Here is a 19219-nt window from a genome sequence, read left to right on the forward strand (position 1 = left end):
CACTGAGTCGTATGCCAGTTTGTCCCAGCTCCAGGGAAATGTCTGGTCAGGAGGCTCCAAAAGTGACATCCAAAGGGGGCTCTGGGCTGCTTATACTCCCATGCCAAAGGCATGGGAAACGCTCCCGATGTGGCTCAGCGTTGGATCTGCACCATGATCTAGCTGCCGTGTAGAGGAAATTCTCGGCGCGCGTCTGGCACTGAGACTGCAGCTTGAGTTTCCTTCTGGATTTTTAAATGTCCCCCTTGCCGCCCATTCCAGGGAAGCTGAGTGATGGCCACCAGCAACCTCCATCCGTCTGTGGCGTCCTCCAAGATGCCCCCTGGATTCCAGAGCAAAGTGGTGGCCCCTCGTAACCCCAAGTTGGTCAAAGAGGCAGAGACACCTGTAACTGTAAGTACCTGCTGCGTCTTATCTGGTAGGAGCTGTTAGGGCTGGCAGTCCCCAGCATGTCCCTGCTCTGCCTTTCCCCTCGTGTCCAGCAGCACTACTGCACGAGACATCACTGCCCCATCTGGTCGCTGCCCCGTTCCTGATGGAGGTGCCTGCCCCACTGCCATGGGGGATGGCTTGTGTGCATGGTCAAGTCCGTGGTCTTGGCGCTAGTGGCAGCCACAGGCAAATTAAGCTAATGTGCTGGATGTTGCACTGGAGTAGCTGAAACACCAACACAGGCTCCATTCCATCCTGTCTGCTGTGTGGGCAGCAGCATCTTCAGTCTTGTTGATGTATCTGCCAGTGCTGCTCTGACCATGTCTCTCGGCAGCAGGATGTGAGGTGGGCTGCTCCAACTGCCCTGAGATGGAGGGAGCAAGGTCCCAGATAGGTCTCCAAGCCACTCACTTTACTCTCTCATGTGCTGTGCTGAGCACAGATCCAGCCTTGCAAGCAGTGATGGAATCGGGGCAGTCCCTCCTCCCCGTCACCCCCGGTCCCCTTTGACCGGAGCTCGCTTGACTGGAGGTGACCCAGCATGAAGCCTTCGAAGCCTTCGTCAAAGAGACAGCGCCCTACAAAGGGAACCATAGGGCCACCCCAGAGAGAAAGGGAGCACTTATTAAAATGAGGTGACTAACGCTTGGAGCCATTGCTCTCCACCTCCCTGGCTTTCCTCTGACTCACCCGGCAGCCACGTCCCCACGTGCAGCTCCCTTGTGAGCGCTGTGTGAAGCTGGAGTTGGGGGATTTCTGACACTGCTGCTCCCCCGCAAAGGTCACCAGCTCAATCCAGCCAACCTCCAGAGGAAGCGAATGCCCAAAGAGCAGTAATCTCCATTCACGTCACATCAAATCACGAAGGAGACGCTGATAGGCTGGAGCCACTCCGTTAGAGCGTGTGTGTTCTGCTCTATATAATTAATTTACTGGCGTTAAATATTTCATCGGGTAACTTAGAGGACTTCCAGGACTATCCTGGTGCCTGCGATCACAAATTATTTATCAGTGGCGCTTCACCAAGAAGAAGCCCTCCCTGAGGCAGGCCTTTGCGCGGCTCACGGTGGCGGGGTTTGCGTTGCAGCTCACGCCCTCTGCCTTCCTGAAGGAGATGTCCCTGAGCACGGAGCAGCGGCTGGCCGCCACGCGCGACATGCGGCGGCCCCGCATCATCCAGCTGCTGGACATGAGCGAGACGTCACATCAGAAGGTAGCGCTTTGCCCTGCCCTTGTGTCTTGCTGTTTGATGTGACATTTGGAGCGGGCGCGTGTGACGCTCTTGCCTCGCTGCCCGGGCCCTGTTGGCCTTTCAAGCTGCTGGCGGTGGTGGCTGTCGCACCTCCTTTCCCCCTTGTTCTGGGGGGAGAGGCGAAACTCCCAGCTTGCCAGCAAGCCCAAGGGATGACTGTGTTAAGCTGGTATTAAAAATATCTTTAAAATTTTGCTGAAATCAGTGGGTTTTGCTAACACACAGTTTTGGGAAGGGAGGATGGGGCAGCACAAGGACTTACCTTGCTGCTCTCCTGTGCTTCCTCCGAAGTAGCCCCCTCTTCTCTTGCTTTGATGTAGTCGCTGTCAAATGCTTGGGGTCCCCTCTTGCTGGTGGCAGTGTGGGCCTTTGAAGAGGGCTGTGGGCCACATGGTGATTGCTCAAGGCTTTTTCAAAGTGGACGTGGGGGCCACGGAAGGGTGTTAGATGTGCAGGCTGTGGGGCCCTGTAGGATGTAGCAGGGAATACGCCCCTGAGGAAGGGAAGGGCTGTGCTTCAGACTGATGTTTAGTGAGATGAACGCTTAAAGCTGCTTTTGTTGAAGGACTGCTCAGCCCAGAGGGGGAAACTGAGGCAGGCTGCTGAGCAGAAAATGGCCTGCAGCTGGTTAGTGTTGCAGCAGAGAGCCCAGGAGCGAGGGGCAGGCATCCAGGTACCTGGCAGCCACCAGGGCTGCAGCCACCGGCTTCAGTGCAGCTGGGCCTTTCAGGGGCCCTGGCGTGGGAGACCTGCTTGTCCTTGTCCTGGGAATGCAGCAACCGGAAAAGAGGAAGCACAGGAGGAGTTTTCTCAGCCTAAAGCTTCTGTACTGGAGCTGTAGCCCAGTGCTTTGTGTGCCTGTGTATATTTTGATACAGGCTTCTGCAGCAGTATTAAATAAAACAACTGTAATGGAAGAAAACATTTCTCTCTCCAGTTTAAAGCATATGGAGGAAGAAGATGCCAAGTCTAGTCTGGCTCAAGTTGGCCAGTAATGCTGAAATAAGAGCAGAACTTTCTGAACATCCAGCATTCACCTTTTTCTGACATAGGTTGCTTGCATTTGGCCTTCCTTCTTGCAGTCATGTTCTCTGCCAGCTGATCTCCATGTTTCATGTTGAACAAAAAATTAGGGACCAGTTTCAGAGTAAATCTCTTACCCGGTTTATCTCTCAGTACCGCAAAGATGTTCTTGTGTTTCGGTTGCTCCATGGCCACTTGTGGCTTTTCTGGCAAGTGTTTTGGAGCTGCACGACCGCATTAGCACAGCGTTGAGCTTGAGATGAATTCTGCTTCTCTTTCCACAGAGATGCTTGGCCAAGCTGCTGCTTAGCCTGAGCCTGCTTAATGGGGTCTGGTAGCTCTTGTTCAGCTCAACACAAGTGAACTGCAGTTTTCTTAGTGGTCTGGACAGAGCTGACACCAAGAGGCTGCATCTCGCTGGTTTCTGAGTCCCGATCATCCTTCCAGTAGCTGGTCTCACTGCTGTGTCCTGTCTTTCCAGTTCTCAGCACTGGACCTCGAGCAGAGCTTGTTCCAGCCTTTCCCCTCGGAGGTGGTGTTCCAGAACTACGTCCCCTGCGAGGTCTACGAGGTGCCGCTGATCCTGCGGAACAACGACAAGGTGAGCGCCAGCGCGCGGCTCCAGCCCTGCGTTGGAGAGCAGCAGGCTCCCGTGGCACAGCACACGGGGACAAAAACCTCCCCAGCTTGCTTCTGCAAGAGGGTGCAGGGCCTTCCGTGTTGCTGAGAGGATTCTCCCTTTGATTTCTACTATGCATTGGTAGAATGCCAGAGGTCTTTCCTGTTCAGCCCCTTTCCCTGCAAAAAAAAGGCTCAGGAGGAGAGCTGGCAGTGGTGGCTTGTATGCTGCCTCTGTATGCTGTCACTTGTCACTCAGTATTGGCATGCACAGGGATTCTTTTCTGCTAAAATAATCTTGAATTAGTGTCACTGCCTCCCAAGAAAAGGTGACTTGAGTCAACTGTGAGATTGGGCTGATGCAGCAGAAGCACTGGGAGGTCTTTAGGATCCACTTTAGGTTCCTGCTGAGCTTAATTCCATTCTGGCTGGGTCTTCTTGAAGGCCACGTGGCTCTTTCTCCTCTCTGTAGAGAGCCACAGCTCCGCAGAGCACGGTGCTCTTCAAGGCCTCTGCCTGTACATGAATAACGTAGCAATCGTTTTGAGATTCCCCTATAAAGTTGAGAAGGGAAAGGCTGAAACATGTCAGCAATTTTCTTCTAGTGTAAAGAGGAAAATTTAGACCTTTTGAATTTCAGTGGGGGAAACATTTGCTCAAATGAGTCATGTGCCAAGAGCAAGCTGGTGGGAAAAGACAGGAGGGAGGGAAGGAGCTGAGTTAAAAAGTGCTCTGGGAGATGGTATTGAGCACCCAGGGGTTTTGCTTGACAGGTAGCAATAAGGATATGGAAGCAGAGAAAGGTCAGCATGGAAAACAAGAAGGATGTAAGAGGCAATCAGGTTCTGTTCTGTAATGAACAAGCATATGGGTAATTGGATGCAAGATGTATGCACGAGAAGAGGGCTATAGGGGAACTGGGGGAAGGGAACAGGACGGGGGTGAAACAACCCCCTCCGAATCTACCTGCAGGGGAAAATCAGCAGATGGACAAAGTTGTCAGGGAATATTGCAGGTGGAAGAAAAACGAGAAATCAAGTACACCCTGAGATAAGAGGTTTTGACAGGGATGAGGTTGAAAATGGAGAACACTTTGGCAGGGAAGGATGCAGATGTGGTCCCTCTTGTTATTCTCAGAGTACTGCTCCTTCCGTGGCTGGGGTTTAGCAGGGCACATAGAGAAGATGCAGTCTGATTTCCCAAGGGATATCTTCCATGTGCTCTGCAGTGTGAGCTGGGAGAGTCAACTGGTGTCCTCTTTCCCAACCAAATGTGCCTCAGTCTCTCTCCTGCTTCGCAGCTCCCTTTCCACTAAATCCTCTGGCTCTCAGGCACGCCGTTACCCCTGCAGCACTTGCAAACGGTTGTCTTTGCTCAGTACCAGCCAACAGGAAAGTGGTTAATTTGTCCTGTTTATGCTTCCTCAGCTGGAAAAGAACATCTGCATCAAGATTTCTGCCATTCCCAGTACCAAATAATAAACTTGTACAGCTGCACCTTGGGATTCGCATGTTCTGCAAGGGGGAGGCAATGGATGAAGTGTCCATCTCTCTCCAGCCCCACAAATAAATGAGTTCCTGGGCTAGTAAGACCTCAGCCATTGGACAGCACTGGTGTAAAGGCAAGATCAGTCCTAAGGAAGAACCTTGTTGTGTTAGCGCATAAGATAGAGATGGAAAGTCCAAGAATGGCTATTGCATTTTAATTTGGAGGCTTTTGGTAGTGTCCTGGAGAAAACAGTGCTCTTACACTCCATAACAGTGCTCTTTTACTCCATTTTACTCTGTGGTTTCCCGGATTTCTTTTGGATGATACTTGCACAGCAGCCTGAGCTTGTCTGCTCTGTATAAATCCAGCTCACAGAGTATTCCAGATGGAGACCGTGTAACCATTTAAATAGAGAAGTGATTCAGTCTATACTTATTGCTCTTACTGTGTGTTGGAAAATTTATTTTTCTGTCTTGAGGCTGCTGCTGCTCCCATCACACTCTTGGGGGTGTTTTGAGAGGCTTCTGCTGGGGGTCTTGGTGGGATGACCCTTTCCTTGCAGGGCTCCAGCACTGCTGCAGGTCGCCAGGCTGCTGTGGGTGGCGCAGACTGAATCTCCTGGTCTTTCTGTCAGGTCTCATGTGGGTTCCTCAATGAATGGCTGCCTGTCAGGTAAAACTGCCTGTTTGAGGCTTTCCCAGGTGCGATTTGGTGCTTGGGACTTGATACCTGGGTACCACCAAAGCGCTGTTGGCTTCCTCTGGGTTTCTTAGTGTCCCAAAGGGTAGGACTTGCCACAAGGTGCCTGGGGGGTTCCTGGGTGTTGGGAGGAAACGCGGGAAGCAGCTTTGCTGCTCTGGCACTGCCTGCCCAGGATCACCCTGCGCCTCTGGAGAGCCTGGCTCTAAATAACAAATCTGTGCTGCGAGTCAGTACTCGGCGTGCGTCTCCGAGCAGAAAATGCCCTTCAAGCCCATAACCAACAGGCACAGCCCAGGGGTAGGAGGTAACAGCCTGGCTTTTCATCTCTTTGTCACGTTGACTGCTCTCATCTCCTCTGTCCTTCATGGGCTGTCATGGTTGTTCTCCACTGCACTTTGCATACCCTCCTTCAGGAGCTCTCAGCCAGCTCCTTCCCTCTGTTTTCTGGCTTGTTGTTTTGCCTTAACTTGTTTAATTAAACTTGTTTGTATTCCCAGCAAAGCCACAATGTCTGTTTTCTTCCTGCTTGCATTGTCTGTTTGTCCCTGGAGCGCCTCAGCTTGTCCACCCCACCAACCCCAGGACACCAAAAGTGAAATTTCCTCCTTGTCCCCGTGTAACAAATACAACTTTGGCTTCAGCTAACGCAGCCCCCTCGAGGGGCACGTCTGCATCTGCTGTTCTGGGCTTGCTGAGCAAGTGCACGATCACGTTCAGATACTCCATGGCTACACTGCTGGTGTGTTTCCTCTCATGGAGGTTCCCTTGGAGCAGAGCCTTGCCTGGCTTTGAGCTGTCTTGCTTGGGCAGGATGGATGCAGGTCCATCCTTGTGTATTGTGTACATGTCCTTACAGGGATAATGGTGCTTTGGGAAGGTGGCTAAGGAAGAAGAATATCTCCTTGGAATGGACTAATGGTTTCTTGGTTTCCACGTTTCCATAATGATCACTTTGTCTTTCCTGCAGATTCCTCGGCTGGTGAAGGTCGTCTTGGAGAGTTCTCCGTATTTCAAGTTGATCAGCCCCCATGATGTGTGTCATAAGGTAGCACCTGGCATGCCCTCAACTTTCCGCATACTTTTCACCCCCGAGGAGAACAAGGTGAGACTGCCAATCCTAAAATATGGAATATGAACTTACAGGGCTGGATTCAGAACGGGGATATGGCTTGGGTTTGGAGGAACTGTCCTAACTTCAGGAGATGCATTGAATCCAGAACAGGGGGCATGCTTTCTCCGTGGTGAGGATTATCTTCTGTAGGCTTGAGGCTCTTGCCTGTTTGAGGCTGCTTTTATCCTTCAGTGTTGGAGCAATTGAGTGCAATGGCTTTGGGGGTAATTCCTCCCTTGTCCATGAAAGAGCCTCTGTAGATGTTGGAGTTACTCTGCCCGTTACAGCAACGAAAGTCTATTCTTGCCCTGTTACTTGAAGGACCCAGATGATGTCTGAGGGAGGGTCACCACCTTTGCCAACTGGCATCAGTTTGGTGTGCGGTGTTGGGACACCCGCGCTGCGCGAGGACATCTGCTCTAGACTGTGGTTGTGAGATCTCGAGGTAGTCACATCGTGCTGTCACCTGGTGCCATCAGTCATTGCAGGGGCCTGGCTGGGTCTGCCTTTTTCCCATGAGGAAGATGGGTCTTGGAGAAGGAAGAAGCCAGACTGCCAGAGCAGTAGGGGAAAGACAGGGAGGGCTGTAGAGAGGACAATTTAGCTGAGCTTCTCCTCAGCAGTAGAGACTTGACTGTGATGGAAAATACTCCAGCAACAAATAGAACTGGAGCAGGCTTTTCTTTCCCCATCTGGCAGCTGCTCATGTGCCTCACCCTGACCAGCACCAAGAGGCTCCCTCCAGGCCCATGTTTGCCCACAGCTTGCAGCTGTGCCATCCTCGAGGAGCCTCGCTCGCGCGTGGCCCGTGCCGTCCCCGAGGAGCCGTGCAGGGCAGGGAGCTCTCCGAGGCCTCTCCCCAGCAGGAGCCCTTGGGAGGGACATCAGCCTCAAAGAGCCACCAGGGCAAGGCCAGCAGGTACCATCTGCCCTGCTGTGGTCCTAAAGAGGGGCACGTGCTGCTCTTCATAGTGCCTCGCTGGGGAGGCAAGGTTAGGGGATGGCTTTGGGCCACCACCCTGAGGATGGAGATGAAAGTCCTCTTTGGAAATGCGTTTTGCTGCTTGGTTTTCATTTTATTTAACACAGTGTGCTGTTTGAGGTTGGGAAAGGCAGAATTAAAGAGGAAATGCCCCAAGGTTCCCAGCTCCCCATGCTTGTGGAATAATTTGTTCGTCTGGAGGGACTGAGAAATTATTAAACATCATTAATATTTAGGGTAAAAAATTATGTTGGCCTAGAGCAGTTCTCCAAACTACCCAAGTGAGATGAGCTTCATCTCATCGAGGTAGGCTTTTCAAAATATTCTGGTGCTGTGAAAATATGATTTATTAGTATTAATTAATAAATATTAATTTGGGGAGTGGAAGAAGTCAATTTGCCCTCCTAAAGGGCAAAGTGCTGCTGTTCAGGTTGAAAGGCAGTAGAGCAACATATGAACATCCCAAACAAGTAGGGAGAAACAACTCTCTTCTCGCCCTGGAGAAGATTAACATCCAACTCTCGTCCCCATCTTGCTGTTTTGCCCAGTGAATGCTAAATGTGTGTGGCTGTGCCCGGTTGCAAGGTCTTCTGCAGCAGGTTGGGTGGTCAAAGACCTCCTTCAGCTTAGCCTGAGGCAGCTTCCCCACGTGGAGGGGCATCTCAGGCCCAAGAACACCCAAGAGCAGCTCCCTTTGAGCAGCCTCCTTGGTCCTTGCCGCTCCCAGCGGTTGTGCAGTGCGTTGGGAAGAGGCTCTGCTCCATGAGGAGCCCTGGGGATTCTCTGGAGCACCTTGCAAAACCCTTTCCCCAAGGTGCAGCCCGTGGGAGACGGCTCGATGGTTGCTCACGGTTGCGTGCGGAGGAGATGTGCTTTGGTCGGGGGAGGCTTATGAGGACAGCCACGTTAGTACCCCATTGCTTCTCCTGTGTGATGTGACCTGCAGGGACTGGATTATGGCACAAACTCCCTGTCGTGGCCAGAAGCCCCTCACGGTGTGGGCTTGTGTAACCCCTTGCAGCTCTTCCCTGGGTAAGCCCGGCTCACTGAAGCCATTCCCGAGTCCCGGGAGCGAAGCGCAGAGCTGGGCTCTGGCTAAGCCCAAAACAAAAGCCACGTGCGAGTCGGTGCTGGTCGAAATCCCGCGTGCCATGGGGGCCTTATTTTAAAAAAATGAACAGTTTCCTACTGTCTTGCAGTCATTTGGGAACGTGCCACATGATTGGGCTGTCAGTAAGTAAATGAACAGCTGACACATCTCTGTTGAAAGGCGCTTGCATTCCAAACACAAGATGCTGGAACCGTTTCCAGGTAGTTCCCGTTGCTGCTCCTGCTCCTGCTGCACATACACGGTGCTGCTCTGTGGCCCGGGTGTCCTCGCGTTACGGTCTGACACTTGCTGCCTAATTGGAAATGCTCACAGAGCTGCCTGGCAAATCAGCAGCCACGATGGCTCGTGTTTGTGTGCGTCCTGCGGGTCTGTTAATAGATGATCTTTAAGGGAAAAAGGAAGCAAGAGAGGTATAAAGCCCTAGCCCAGCCTAGTTCTGTTTCCCTTGCTCCTTTGGCTGCGACAGTGGCACTTGGGCAGTATCAGTTCAGTCACTAAGGTTTGCAAAATTCATTACTGATGCCCAGTGGAGCCTGAATTAATGCTCATTGATTAATATGAAATACGACAGGACAATGAGTTATTGCATTACTGAAATGAGCTGCTTTAAAATTCAGAGCAGCCCAGTGAGGGATGTTTTGCAGCATGCAGAAGCTATTCCAAGGACGCTTTTGAGACAAGACTCGTGCAGGGGGACAGGAGATGGAGGCAAACGACCCTGCCCCAAGTGCACAGGTGACCAGTTTCAAGGCATCCTGTGAGCTGCTTGCTGGGGAAGCCAGGAAAGGGGTACCCTGTTCTCATGTGAAGCTGTCTTCATAGGCCAGCGTCTCTCCTCTCTCATGTCCCTTATTTTCCAGCCCTTAGGGTGTTACAGTTTCAGCAGAAAGCTTTCCCTGTTTGCCTTACTACATTATCTCACGCTGGAAGACTTTTTTTTTCCTTTGCAGTTGCCTGCTGGAAATAACTTAATGAAGTATTTAGCATCAGTTATGCAGTTAAACTGACACCTCGGTGTTTCCGGGCATATTGAACAGTTCGGCTGACGCTGCTGGAATGGTAACGTGGGTTGGAGTTGGCAAAGAGCTTGCTGCAAACGGCAGCTCCGTGGGACAAGCGGCCGCTCTTGTTTCTGTGGATGCCAATTCGGATGCCAGAGGGGACGCTTGGAAGGTCCCAAGTTGCAAGTTCCTGCTCCTCAGAGCTGGATGGTGAGAGGTTGCACGACGGTCCCAAAGCCACACGCTGGCAGCGGGGACAGGATGGTGGCCTGTGTTTGCCTTACCTGGGGGAGGAATTGATTCCTGGCACTCTATGCACATTGCTGTTGATCCTCGTGCTCTTTAGCAGTGACTTGGGAAATGATTTCCTTTTTCCTGTTGAATGCCTCCAATTGTAGAGACTTCTCCTTTAGCCCCCTATTGATCTGCACTCCTTGTGTCCGTCTGTCTACGCTGCATCTGGAAGGGCAAGATAAGGAAATACAGCCTGCCAAGGCTTAATAAGGCACGTACCCTTCAATTGGATTTGCTGGGCCAGTGTTATCCTAGTGTGGCCAAAATGACAGAAAAAATTAAGATATATTCTTCATTTGCTAATGCAGTTTCAGGAAAATCTAAACAGACCAAAACATCAAGTACTGACATAACAGGTGCTTTAAATTCATGTGGGCCGCCCTTAGCTTCATTTCGGAGGGTTTAGGCTGCAAGACTGAGTAGAAAATTGCGAATTCGGGCAGCTTGCTGAGGATGAAATGCACTGCTGAAACGGGAGATTGGATTCTGCGGCAGCCCGCCCCGATCTTTCATCCTGCCACGTATGAGCAGCTAAAGCTCTTCTGCAAGCTGCCGGGGTGAGTGTTTGAGATCTGGGTCTAGAAAAGAGATTTCTTCTCTTTTCGCATCCCGGAGGTGACAGCATCTGTAACAGGGACCCAAGCCCGGGCAGGCGGTGTGTTGGGAGCAGCCTGTGGGTGCCCCCCCTGTCACCCCCGCTGTGTCTGTGCCCCCCCTGCCCAAATGTCCCCTCCAGGCTCGGAGGACGCAGCCCCGATCAGGCAGAGCCCCCTGTGCAGAGGAATCCGAACGCGGCTCTGGCCAAGGCTGCCTGCAGCTGCGTGCGATTCCGAGTCAGATCCCTGTAGTTTATTTGAAGGCAATCTCGAATGAGTTAAGCGCCCGGAAAAAAGGATCAGGATGGCGTGTGGGAGTGATAAGGTGCAGTTTCTTTATCGATTTGCCAATAACAAAGCTACTGGGAGAAACAGCTCCTGGCCTCATCGCAGCAGCTCGACCCCTGGTTTCAGCAGAGAGATGAGGTTGCCAGCGTGGCAGCGCTACCCTGCACATCCAGAGAGCAGGGCAGGATGGAGCCCAATATCCACAGCCGAGTTACGCGGATGTCCCTGCGTTGCAGGGGCTGGGGTGGCACAGCTGAGCTCTGCGTTTTTAATGGTCTTATCTAGTGATCAAAGCAAATTCATGTTGCTGCTGTAATCCCATGCATGAAAATATTCTCTTTTGATGCTTCACAACCAAAGTCTCAGGTTATTTTGTGGCTGCATGAAGTTGGTTGTCCCAGGTGGTTTGATGGGATGCTGCTGCCTGGGCAAGGTAACAGGCCTGCCCCGGCCCTGTTGCTGGAAGGACAGGTCCCTAGAGCAAAAACCTGATGCAGGAAATTATTGTAACTCCATAGCAGCAGCTTTCAAAGCACCGTCTTCCCGAGCTGCCCCAGGGGCTGCACTGGGTGCGCTGTGCTGAGGCCGTTCCTCTCCCCGCAGGATTACTTCCACCAGGTCACCTGCATCACGGAAAGGGAGAAGTTTCTTGTGCCCATCCGAGCTATCGGGGCCCGAGCCATCCTGGACTTCCCCGACCAGCTCAACTTCTCGGTCTGCCCAGTGAAGTTCCTCACCCAGAAGACTCTGCTGGTTCGCAACGTCGGCAACAGAGAGGCTCGCTACCGCGTCAGCACGCAGAGGTGAGGGACCCTGGCGTCCTGCCGTGTGGCAGCACAGTGACATCAAGGAACCAAAGAACCAGAGCTGCTCTATTGCAGCTGGTAACGGGCAGCACATGTGGGTCTTTGCTGTCGTTTACTGCCTTCTAAGCCTGATGCAGACTTGGATAAAACTTGGTGTATCCTGTGGCCTGTGTGCAAAGGTACTTGCAGTGCCCTTGGTCTGGTCCCCTGGCCTGAATATGAAATACCAAATAACCTTTGCAAGAAGAGCTCAGGATGAATGAGTGATTTGGGCCCTGAGGAGTGGAAACACGTGTGCACACGTGGAAAGGGCTTCCAGAGGTTTAGCCTGCAAGTGATAGAGCTGCTCTGCAGAGCAGGTGACTGCAGGAGAAGGGGAGCTGTGAGTGTTTCACAACTGCCCTGCAGCTCTGAGGCAGAATACTAATAAGGGCACAGGCAAAAGATGCAGCAAAAATCTGATGCACAGGAGGAGCCTTATCTTCTAGAGCCTTATCTCTCCCAGGTTTCCTGGAGAGTGCCAAAATATGCTGTGTAAGAGCTCATTTGCAACTACCTGATGGTAAGTACCTGCCTGAAATAAATATCAGCTGCAGCAGTTAAGTGGCTCTCTGCAGTGTCTGTGCCACTGCTTTCTGGGTGCACCCAAGTTGTCTTAGCTTCTTGCCAGCTCTGGGAAAACTGGGCTCAGAAGAAAACTTTCCTACTTATATCAGAGAAGGCCTTCAAGTTCTTTTCACTATGGAAAATATATAGTCAGGGACTTGTAGATCAGTGTGCGTTTCTCTGGGATTTGTGTTTTTTGAAAAACAAACACACAAGAACCACTAGACACTCAGTAAATGTCTGATGTTTTTTCCTCAATGCACATACCGACTATTCAGAGTGATACAGCATACAGTGAATCCTGTTTAATAAAGATTTAGGAATGGTTTCTGAAGTTCAGCAGTCAAAGGTTTCAGTCCGGATTTGCAGGGAGGAAATGCAAAGCATTAGACAAGTTTTATAATCTCAACCTCCACAAAAAACTTGGAGTTCTGAATAACCAGATCGTATATGTAGAGATCAAAAGCTGATGCAATATCCCTTGTAGTCAAAGTTGAGGGAATCTGTTATTTCTTCCCCTTCATTATGAACTTTTGAAATCCAGATTGGAATTTCAAATAGAAGATTTACATCTTTGAGCATAAGCAATGTTTTCTTCCAATTAAGAAGTGGTCTCCTCTTTCCTTCAGATTTCCTTTAAATACTCAGAAATGTTTGCTCTGCAATTTTCTTTTAAGTGTGCAGGAAATATCACAAAATTCTCCAGTGGAAGCTTTTAACAATCAAGTTCCTTTAATGTCTTTCCACCTTCTCATACCTCTCTGGGTATAGATGTACTTCTATACCCAGAAGTATAGAAAGTTGGAATATGTGGAAAGGCATTGGAGTGGTTTAGAAGGGTCAGAAATGAAATCATAGGATACTTTGGTTGGAAGAGATCTCGGGATCGTGTGGGCCAGCATCTTGCTTCAGCTTTCTCAAAGTCCTTTGGAGCAGCAGGCCTGCCCTTCCAGTGTGACTTCTTCCTCCAATTTGGTGTCATTCTTCCATTTTTGAGCATTCCCAGCTGTTATCCAGATCGGAATGGCCCCTGGAGCAGCTGAAGCCTGGAGGATCATGTCCTTGGTGAGGAGGCCTCTGTGCCAGGAGTGGTCACTCCAGACCGCGATGGGGACAACATCCTGCAATGCCATCACTGTTGTAGCAGCTCTTGCAGTTCTCTGCAGCCTCAGACAGTGCCTCTGACAGGGCCTAAGTCCATGTCCAGCTGCTGCATTAGTGACTGCTGTGTCCGTTAGCAGTGATCCATGTCTGATTCCATATGGGATGTGCTGTGGGGAGCTGCTGAGCTCCCAAGGGGTTCCCGTGCCTCTCAACGTGGATGGCAGAGAATTGGCCACCCAGCAGATCTGACAGCTTGGCTAGAGACCCAGGGCAGCGCACGGCTCCGCGGGTTAATGCAGCATTAGCTGGCTGCTCTCTGAGCCAACGTCTACGCAGGCTTCCATGGGAGCGTCTTCCCAGCTAATGCTAGGGATTAATTTCCGGGGTGTGGAGTGTAACAGAGGCTGCATCATTTATTAACAAGAGAGGTGGGGAAGATTTGGTTTAATGTGTCACTAATTCCTATAAATGACTTCAGTAATAACACGATGATGATGATTAATTATCATCACAGAGCACTTAGAGTTGTGCCAGGAGCTTTGGAAATGAATGAGTTATGTTCCCTGTCCTGGAGAGCTTAAAGTGTAAATATGAGATGCATAATCAAGAGTTATAGCAAAGATGCAAGGAGGAAGAAAGTAGTGCCAGGCTTAAAGCCTTCAATTCAAAAGAGCTTTAGTCTATTCCTATTCATCAAAGAATATAAACAGTTGTTTTTAAATATGTGCTTACCTTTTGCTGTGTAAGAATGCAGTGTTGTGTTAAAGACTAAATTAATATTGTATAGTAGCTTCTTTGTGTGTTGATAGTACAAGCACGCATTGATATGAGAGGAGAAGAGGAATTAGTGGAGTCCAAGGGAGCAGGGAGGTTTGCTGGGCTCTGTCAGCTGCCTCTGTCTTGCAGATTTCTGCTGCATAGCTCCCAAATGCAACCTTGCTTCATTAACACGACTGAAGGAGTTGCTGCAGCTTCTGTTTGCAGGCCTGGACAAATTCAGGTTCCTGCCCATTCACATGTCTGCTGTAGATGCCACTACTTTATATATATGCATTGCTCATATCAGCTTTCTTGCATGTTTATATATGCATTGCTTATAACACCCTTCTTTTTGTCCTTTCCCTGCCTTTTTTTCTGGGACATCAAGCCTGAGCTCTCTGCTTTTGCCTCTGGGCCATTTTCAGGCTGCCTCTCCTCCCAGCCCTTCCTCTTGGTAAATACCAAGAGCCCCCTCTGACCTGCTCAGTTGGCGATGCTGTTCCTCACTCAATAGCCATTTTCTGAAGGATTTCAATGTTTTCTGGTGTGCGTTTCACTCCAGGGAAGCACTCTACAAGCAAATCCATAGGGCCACCTGCGTTTCCATATGCATTTCCCTCTGCAGAGCTTTGCCACGGTGCCCGTGAGAGAGAATGATGCATCTTGACCACTGGTGAACAGCCCATGGTGTCGTCTGACATGGACTTGTCATCTCCTTGTGCTCTGCCTGCCCATACCCAGTTCTTATTGCATGGCTTGGTAATAAAAAATAATAATAGTATAAATATAGAAATTCTTTACTCCTTCCTCATTGTTAAGGCAAGATAATGAGTTTCTTCTCCGTGACATTCAGGAAGATAAATGTCATTCCAGTACACTTGAGTTGAAAATGGTGTCTGGAAGCAGATCCAAGTTCAGCACTGCCTTTTTAACTCTATTTTGACACGGCAGGTGTTGTGCTATGCCATACTGCAGGGCTAGAGAGCAACCCTTGGAGACAGGCACCTCTGTTTAGGTACGTTCCCATCAAGGTCTGAAAGTGTGGAAATTACTCCAAGACAGAGCTGGGAACCCGCTGTGTTCTTCCCCATAACGCTCATGTGCTGCTCTTGTCTTTGTTTCTTGCCTCTCATTTGTACATATAAAGATGAGGAGTTCAGGAAGGCACAAGTCTGCAGCTGGAGCCTTCATCCTTCTTGGACTTGGCTGTAGAGCTAATGCTCTGAAAGTGGCTTAGGGAGAAGTTGCAGAGTGTTCTTGTGTCTAGGTCTCTGCTCCTCTTCTCTCAAGGAGACCTGTGAGCTCTTGTGAGAAGGCTCATCAGATCCTCTGATGCATCACTGCGTTCAGCAAAATGCTCTGCGAGCGTCCTCATCGCCCTCGCCAAGGCCAGGACGGCCAGGGCCCTCCGTGGGGCGACCAGGATCCTCCCTGGGAGAGCCTCGAGCTGCTTCAGCTCCGTGAGGGTTGTGCCTGCTGCACGGCGTGAAGGAAGAAAGTGCTCGACCTGGATTAGGGAGATGCTTCAGGGAAACGAAGCAACTTTCCAGGACTTGCCAGTGATAGAAAATGGATTTGGAGGCCCGGTAAAGCTGCTCAGCCCCAAACTTTCTGTCCAAGATCTGGTTTCAGAGGTGCCTCTTGCTTTATCCAGTCTCTGTGCTCTGTTTTCATGTATTCTAAGTTCTCAGCCTCCTAAACATGAATTCATTTCCTTGGAAGTGCTTGGGCTGGCACTAGAGACTTTCTTGGGTTAGGAGGTCTCCCTAGGTCTCTCAATAGCATCACACAGAAGGCTGCAAGTTGATTCTCTCCAAACTCAAGTGACTCTATGGTGAAGATTAAGGCACCATTGAAAAGAGAAAGTTCATTTGGGGACAGCAAAAGGTGGATGATATTACATTAAATATATCATAAGATTTGAGGGTTATTGCATCTTCCTTTCATGCTGCATTTAATAAATGTGAAGTTGTAGGGAAGTGTGGCACAGTGGTTTGAAAGCCTGAGCCATAGATTTGCTACTTTTAGTTGTTCTTGTCACGTGTGTTCCTGAATTATGTCAGGAGTGTTCGGTGACTGGTATCCTCAGGGAACACAGTCTTTGTCCGGTGTGGCAGCAAGTGGGATGTAAATGCGGAAGAGTTTTAATTATGCAATTGGTTGAAGCCAGTGCTGCAGTACGTAGACACAGAGAAGGGGGTTATGAAGGTGAAGGGGTGGGATGCAGTGTTGCAAGCACTGTCAGGAATCCTCTTCCTTACCTGGCAGCTTTTCTCAGCTGGGAGCCTTTTTGGCATGAAATCATTCCGGTGCCTTTGCTGTGCTGGGTGTGATTACATCCTAGTACCGGCTCAGTTTGGTTCATATGGACTCAGCCTAGGAGGGTTGTTCTGGACTTCCCAGGAATACTGGTAGCCACATCTTTTCGGGCAGGCAATACCCTTGGGGATCGAGGAGGTTGTTGGCATGCTTTGATGAAAGCCAACTTGAGTATCCTTGAAAAATAAGTCCTTTTTGGTGACTGAGAACACCTTCATGATAATTGGGAGTTGCCTGCTCCCATAGCTCGGCTGTTATGCAGTGACTTGTCCCCTTTGGGCAAGAGGAGCAATGTGACTTCTTGATGCCTCGTTGCCGGCCTCTTCCTCGCTGGATCTTTGGGGAAATGCAGGTGCTCCTGGGCAGCAGTGGGACCTGCCGTGTCCTGGCAGAGCTGTCGGCAGATGCAGGACCCTGCAGGGCAGCCCGCTACTAAATCTGGTAGTGGCCTGTGTTTCCACCCTCTGCATAACAAAAATGATGCAGTACGTGAACAATTTGGACCCAATCCTTCTCCCGTTGGAGCTGGCAGCACACTCTCCCTAGCTGTAATAGGAACAGGTCAGTCCTCTAATTGCAGAGCATCTCCTTAATGAGCAGAAATGCCAGCGGTTTCCTCAGCTGTCGCTACTTCTGTGAGCAGAGTTCAGCCTGTTCACGGCTTTAGTTGTCCTGCTGTCTCTGTGTTTGTGCTACGCTCCCTAATCATGGCCAAACTTGCCAGCCCATGCTTTCTAGGGTGACAGCTTGACTGCCAGCAAAGCACTCAAAACAAACAGCAACTGCTTTCCAAAGGGGGCTGTGCAAGAACCATCAAACTAAGCCGCTGAATCCGCTATAAAATCTAATTTGTCTTGTCCAGAGAGCTGTTCCTAGATGTTAAATATCAACTCTTAATATCTATTGGCTGAGAACAGTTTACTGGGGCCCAAATCAGAATCATTCCTGGTAGACCCAAGGTGTGCCACCACATTTTCATAGTGATTTCCTACCACTGTGTGGGACTTGTCTGGTGGACCAACCAAAAGCATTTACCATTTTGATTTGTTATCTAAAGTCCCTCTTTCTAAATACATAGAAAAGCTCTCTGCAAAGCTCACAACGATGTGCTCCTGGTAATAGTATTTCATTTAGTGAGGAATTTATTAAATTGGGCCCTAAATGGGATGCTCCTTTTGCTTGTGTCTTTTTGCCGTGCTGTGGTATCACAGTAGCTCTGATCCACCCTTGCACTGATTCAGATTTTGTTGAAATGCTGATAAAACATACTGTTTCTTAGGTCAAGCAAAGGTGATTTCAAAGTAGAAAGAATGAATTCTGTGTATTACCACTACTAATTATTTTTTCTGGTCTTCTAGTATGATTTTATTTATCTGATGACTCTATTCTCATTGGAACAAGGTTTCCCTTGACATTTGTATCATCTGAGGTGAGGTTTATAGGCTGCAAGATCAGAAAGACTTTTGAGGGACTGTCACCTTTGGCAGACAAGTAGCTTCTATGGTCTCTTTGCTGTTCAAAACCAGTCTGAAAACTGAAAACTCACCAAAACTGAATGCATGGCAATTTGACTCTCCAGGCTCACTGCATGGAGGTGGAACTGGGTGCAGGACATCAGCCTACTTTAAACCATCCCCTCCTCCAAGGGCTAGATCTTCTAAGTGGGAGTTAATAGGTCTACTTTTGATCCTGAATATTCTGTCTTTCCGTGGCTGTTTCATTTGCTCCTTGCTTACACAGGTGAGCCAAGCGAGCTCATCTCAGAGCTTGAGAAGAAGTCATCTGCATACGTCCTCCTGCCCTGGTCCTGATGCGTGTCTCTGTTGCAGCCCTTTCTCTGTCAATCCCTCCATCGGGACGCTTGGGATCGGTGACACCATGCAAGTAACGGTGGAGTTTCACCCTCTGGAGACTGGAGATCATTCCAGAGCCCTCATAGTCCACTATGACACAGGTAAGTGTTGGTGGCTGCATGGCACAGGCTCCACGTGCCTCAAAACAGAACCCTGTTGTAAACAGAATAATGCTCAGCTTGCTTTGCGTACAGATTCCTAAACTCTTCTCCAACTTCTGGATATTCCAGTGCTAAGAGTACCCAAGGGACAAAGAACGTACAGAGCAAGGACAGACCTGGCCTGTATCCCTGTATCCTCATCCATTCCTGGGCATCTCCGATGCCTGCACTGTTGTCCCGCGTCCTCCCAGGCAGCGTGCTCACCTGTTGGTGTTCCTGTCCTATCTCAAACTTACCTTGACTAGCAGTGAAAGCAAAGGGAGCTGGTGATAAAGGGGTCCTAAAAGTGGATCCCTCTAATAATGAGGTTCTTGGAATCTTCTTTTGCTGGAAGTTGCTTGCAGGAAACCAAGGTGAGGCATAGGATCGTCAGCTTCTTAAATTATTTTTAAGAGCGAGTGGGAAAAACCTTAAGAAAAAAGGGCAGTGAAAGATAAAGAAAGGCTCTTGGTTCAGCAGAGGAATCCTGTGATGCTGAGCAGGAGAATTTCTCGGTTGCATTAAAGTGGTTCAGGTGCTGTTTTGTTTGCCTGGAGAAGAGTTGTTCTTCTGTTCTGCTTCCTGATGGTTGGTTCTGGAAAGTAACATAACCCAACCTAACTGATACTGTGGAACTTTAGCCCAGCAGTGAACTGGAGATGTTTTTTCTTATTTTGTCTTGAATGTGTAGAGGCTTGTAAAATGCTTCTGCATCTTCCAAGTCACTTGTCACC

General features: G+C 49.8%; 1 protein-coding gene across 1 annotated transcript in view; it reads left to right on the forward strand.

The window, feature by feature from the left end:
• Positions 1-273: 273 nt before the first annotated feature.
• HYDIN (HYDIN axonemal central pair apparatus protein) overlaps positions 274-19219 on the forward strand; it is a 118203-nt gene continuing 99257 nt past the window's right edge. Inside the window, exons 1-6 of the mRNA XM_088536502.1 lie at positions 274-393; positions 1520-1645; positions 3189-3308; positions 6483-6617; positions 11502-11701; positions 18322-18446. Of these exons, the coding sequence (XP_088392628.1) occupies positions 274-393; positions 1520-1645; positions 3189-3308; positions 6483-6617; positions 11502-11701; positions 18322-18446 (826 nt within the window). The remainder of the gene's footprint in view (positions 394-1519; positions 1646-3188; positions 3309-6482; positions 6618-11501; positions 11702-18321; positions 18447-19219) is intronic.

The sequence above is a fragment of the Tinamus guttatus genome, unplaced genomic scaffold (assembly GCF_059628265.1).
Source record: "Tinamus guttatus ecotype Peru unplaced genomic scaffold, ASM5962826v1 Tinamus_guttatus_pri_ptg000674l, whole genome shotgun sequence".
Lineage (NCBI taxonomy): Eukaryota > Metazoa > Chordata > Aves > Tinamiformes > Tinamidae > Tinamus > Tinamus guttatus.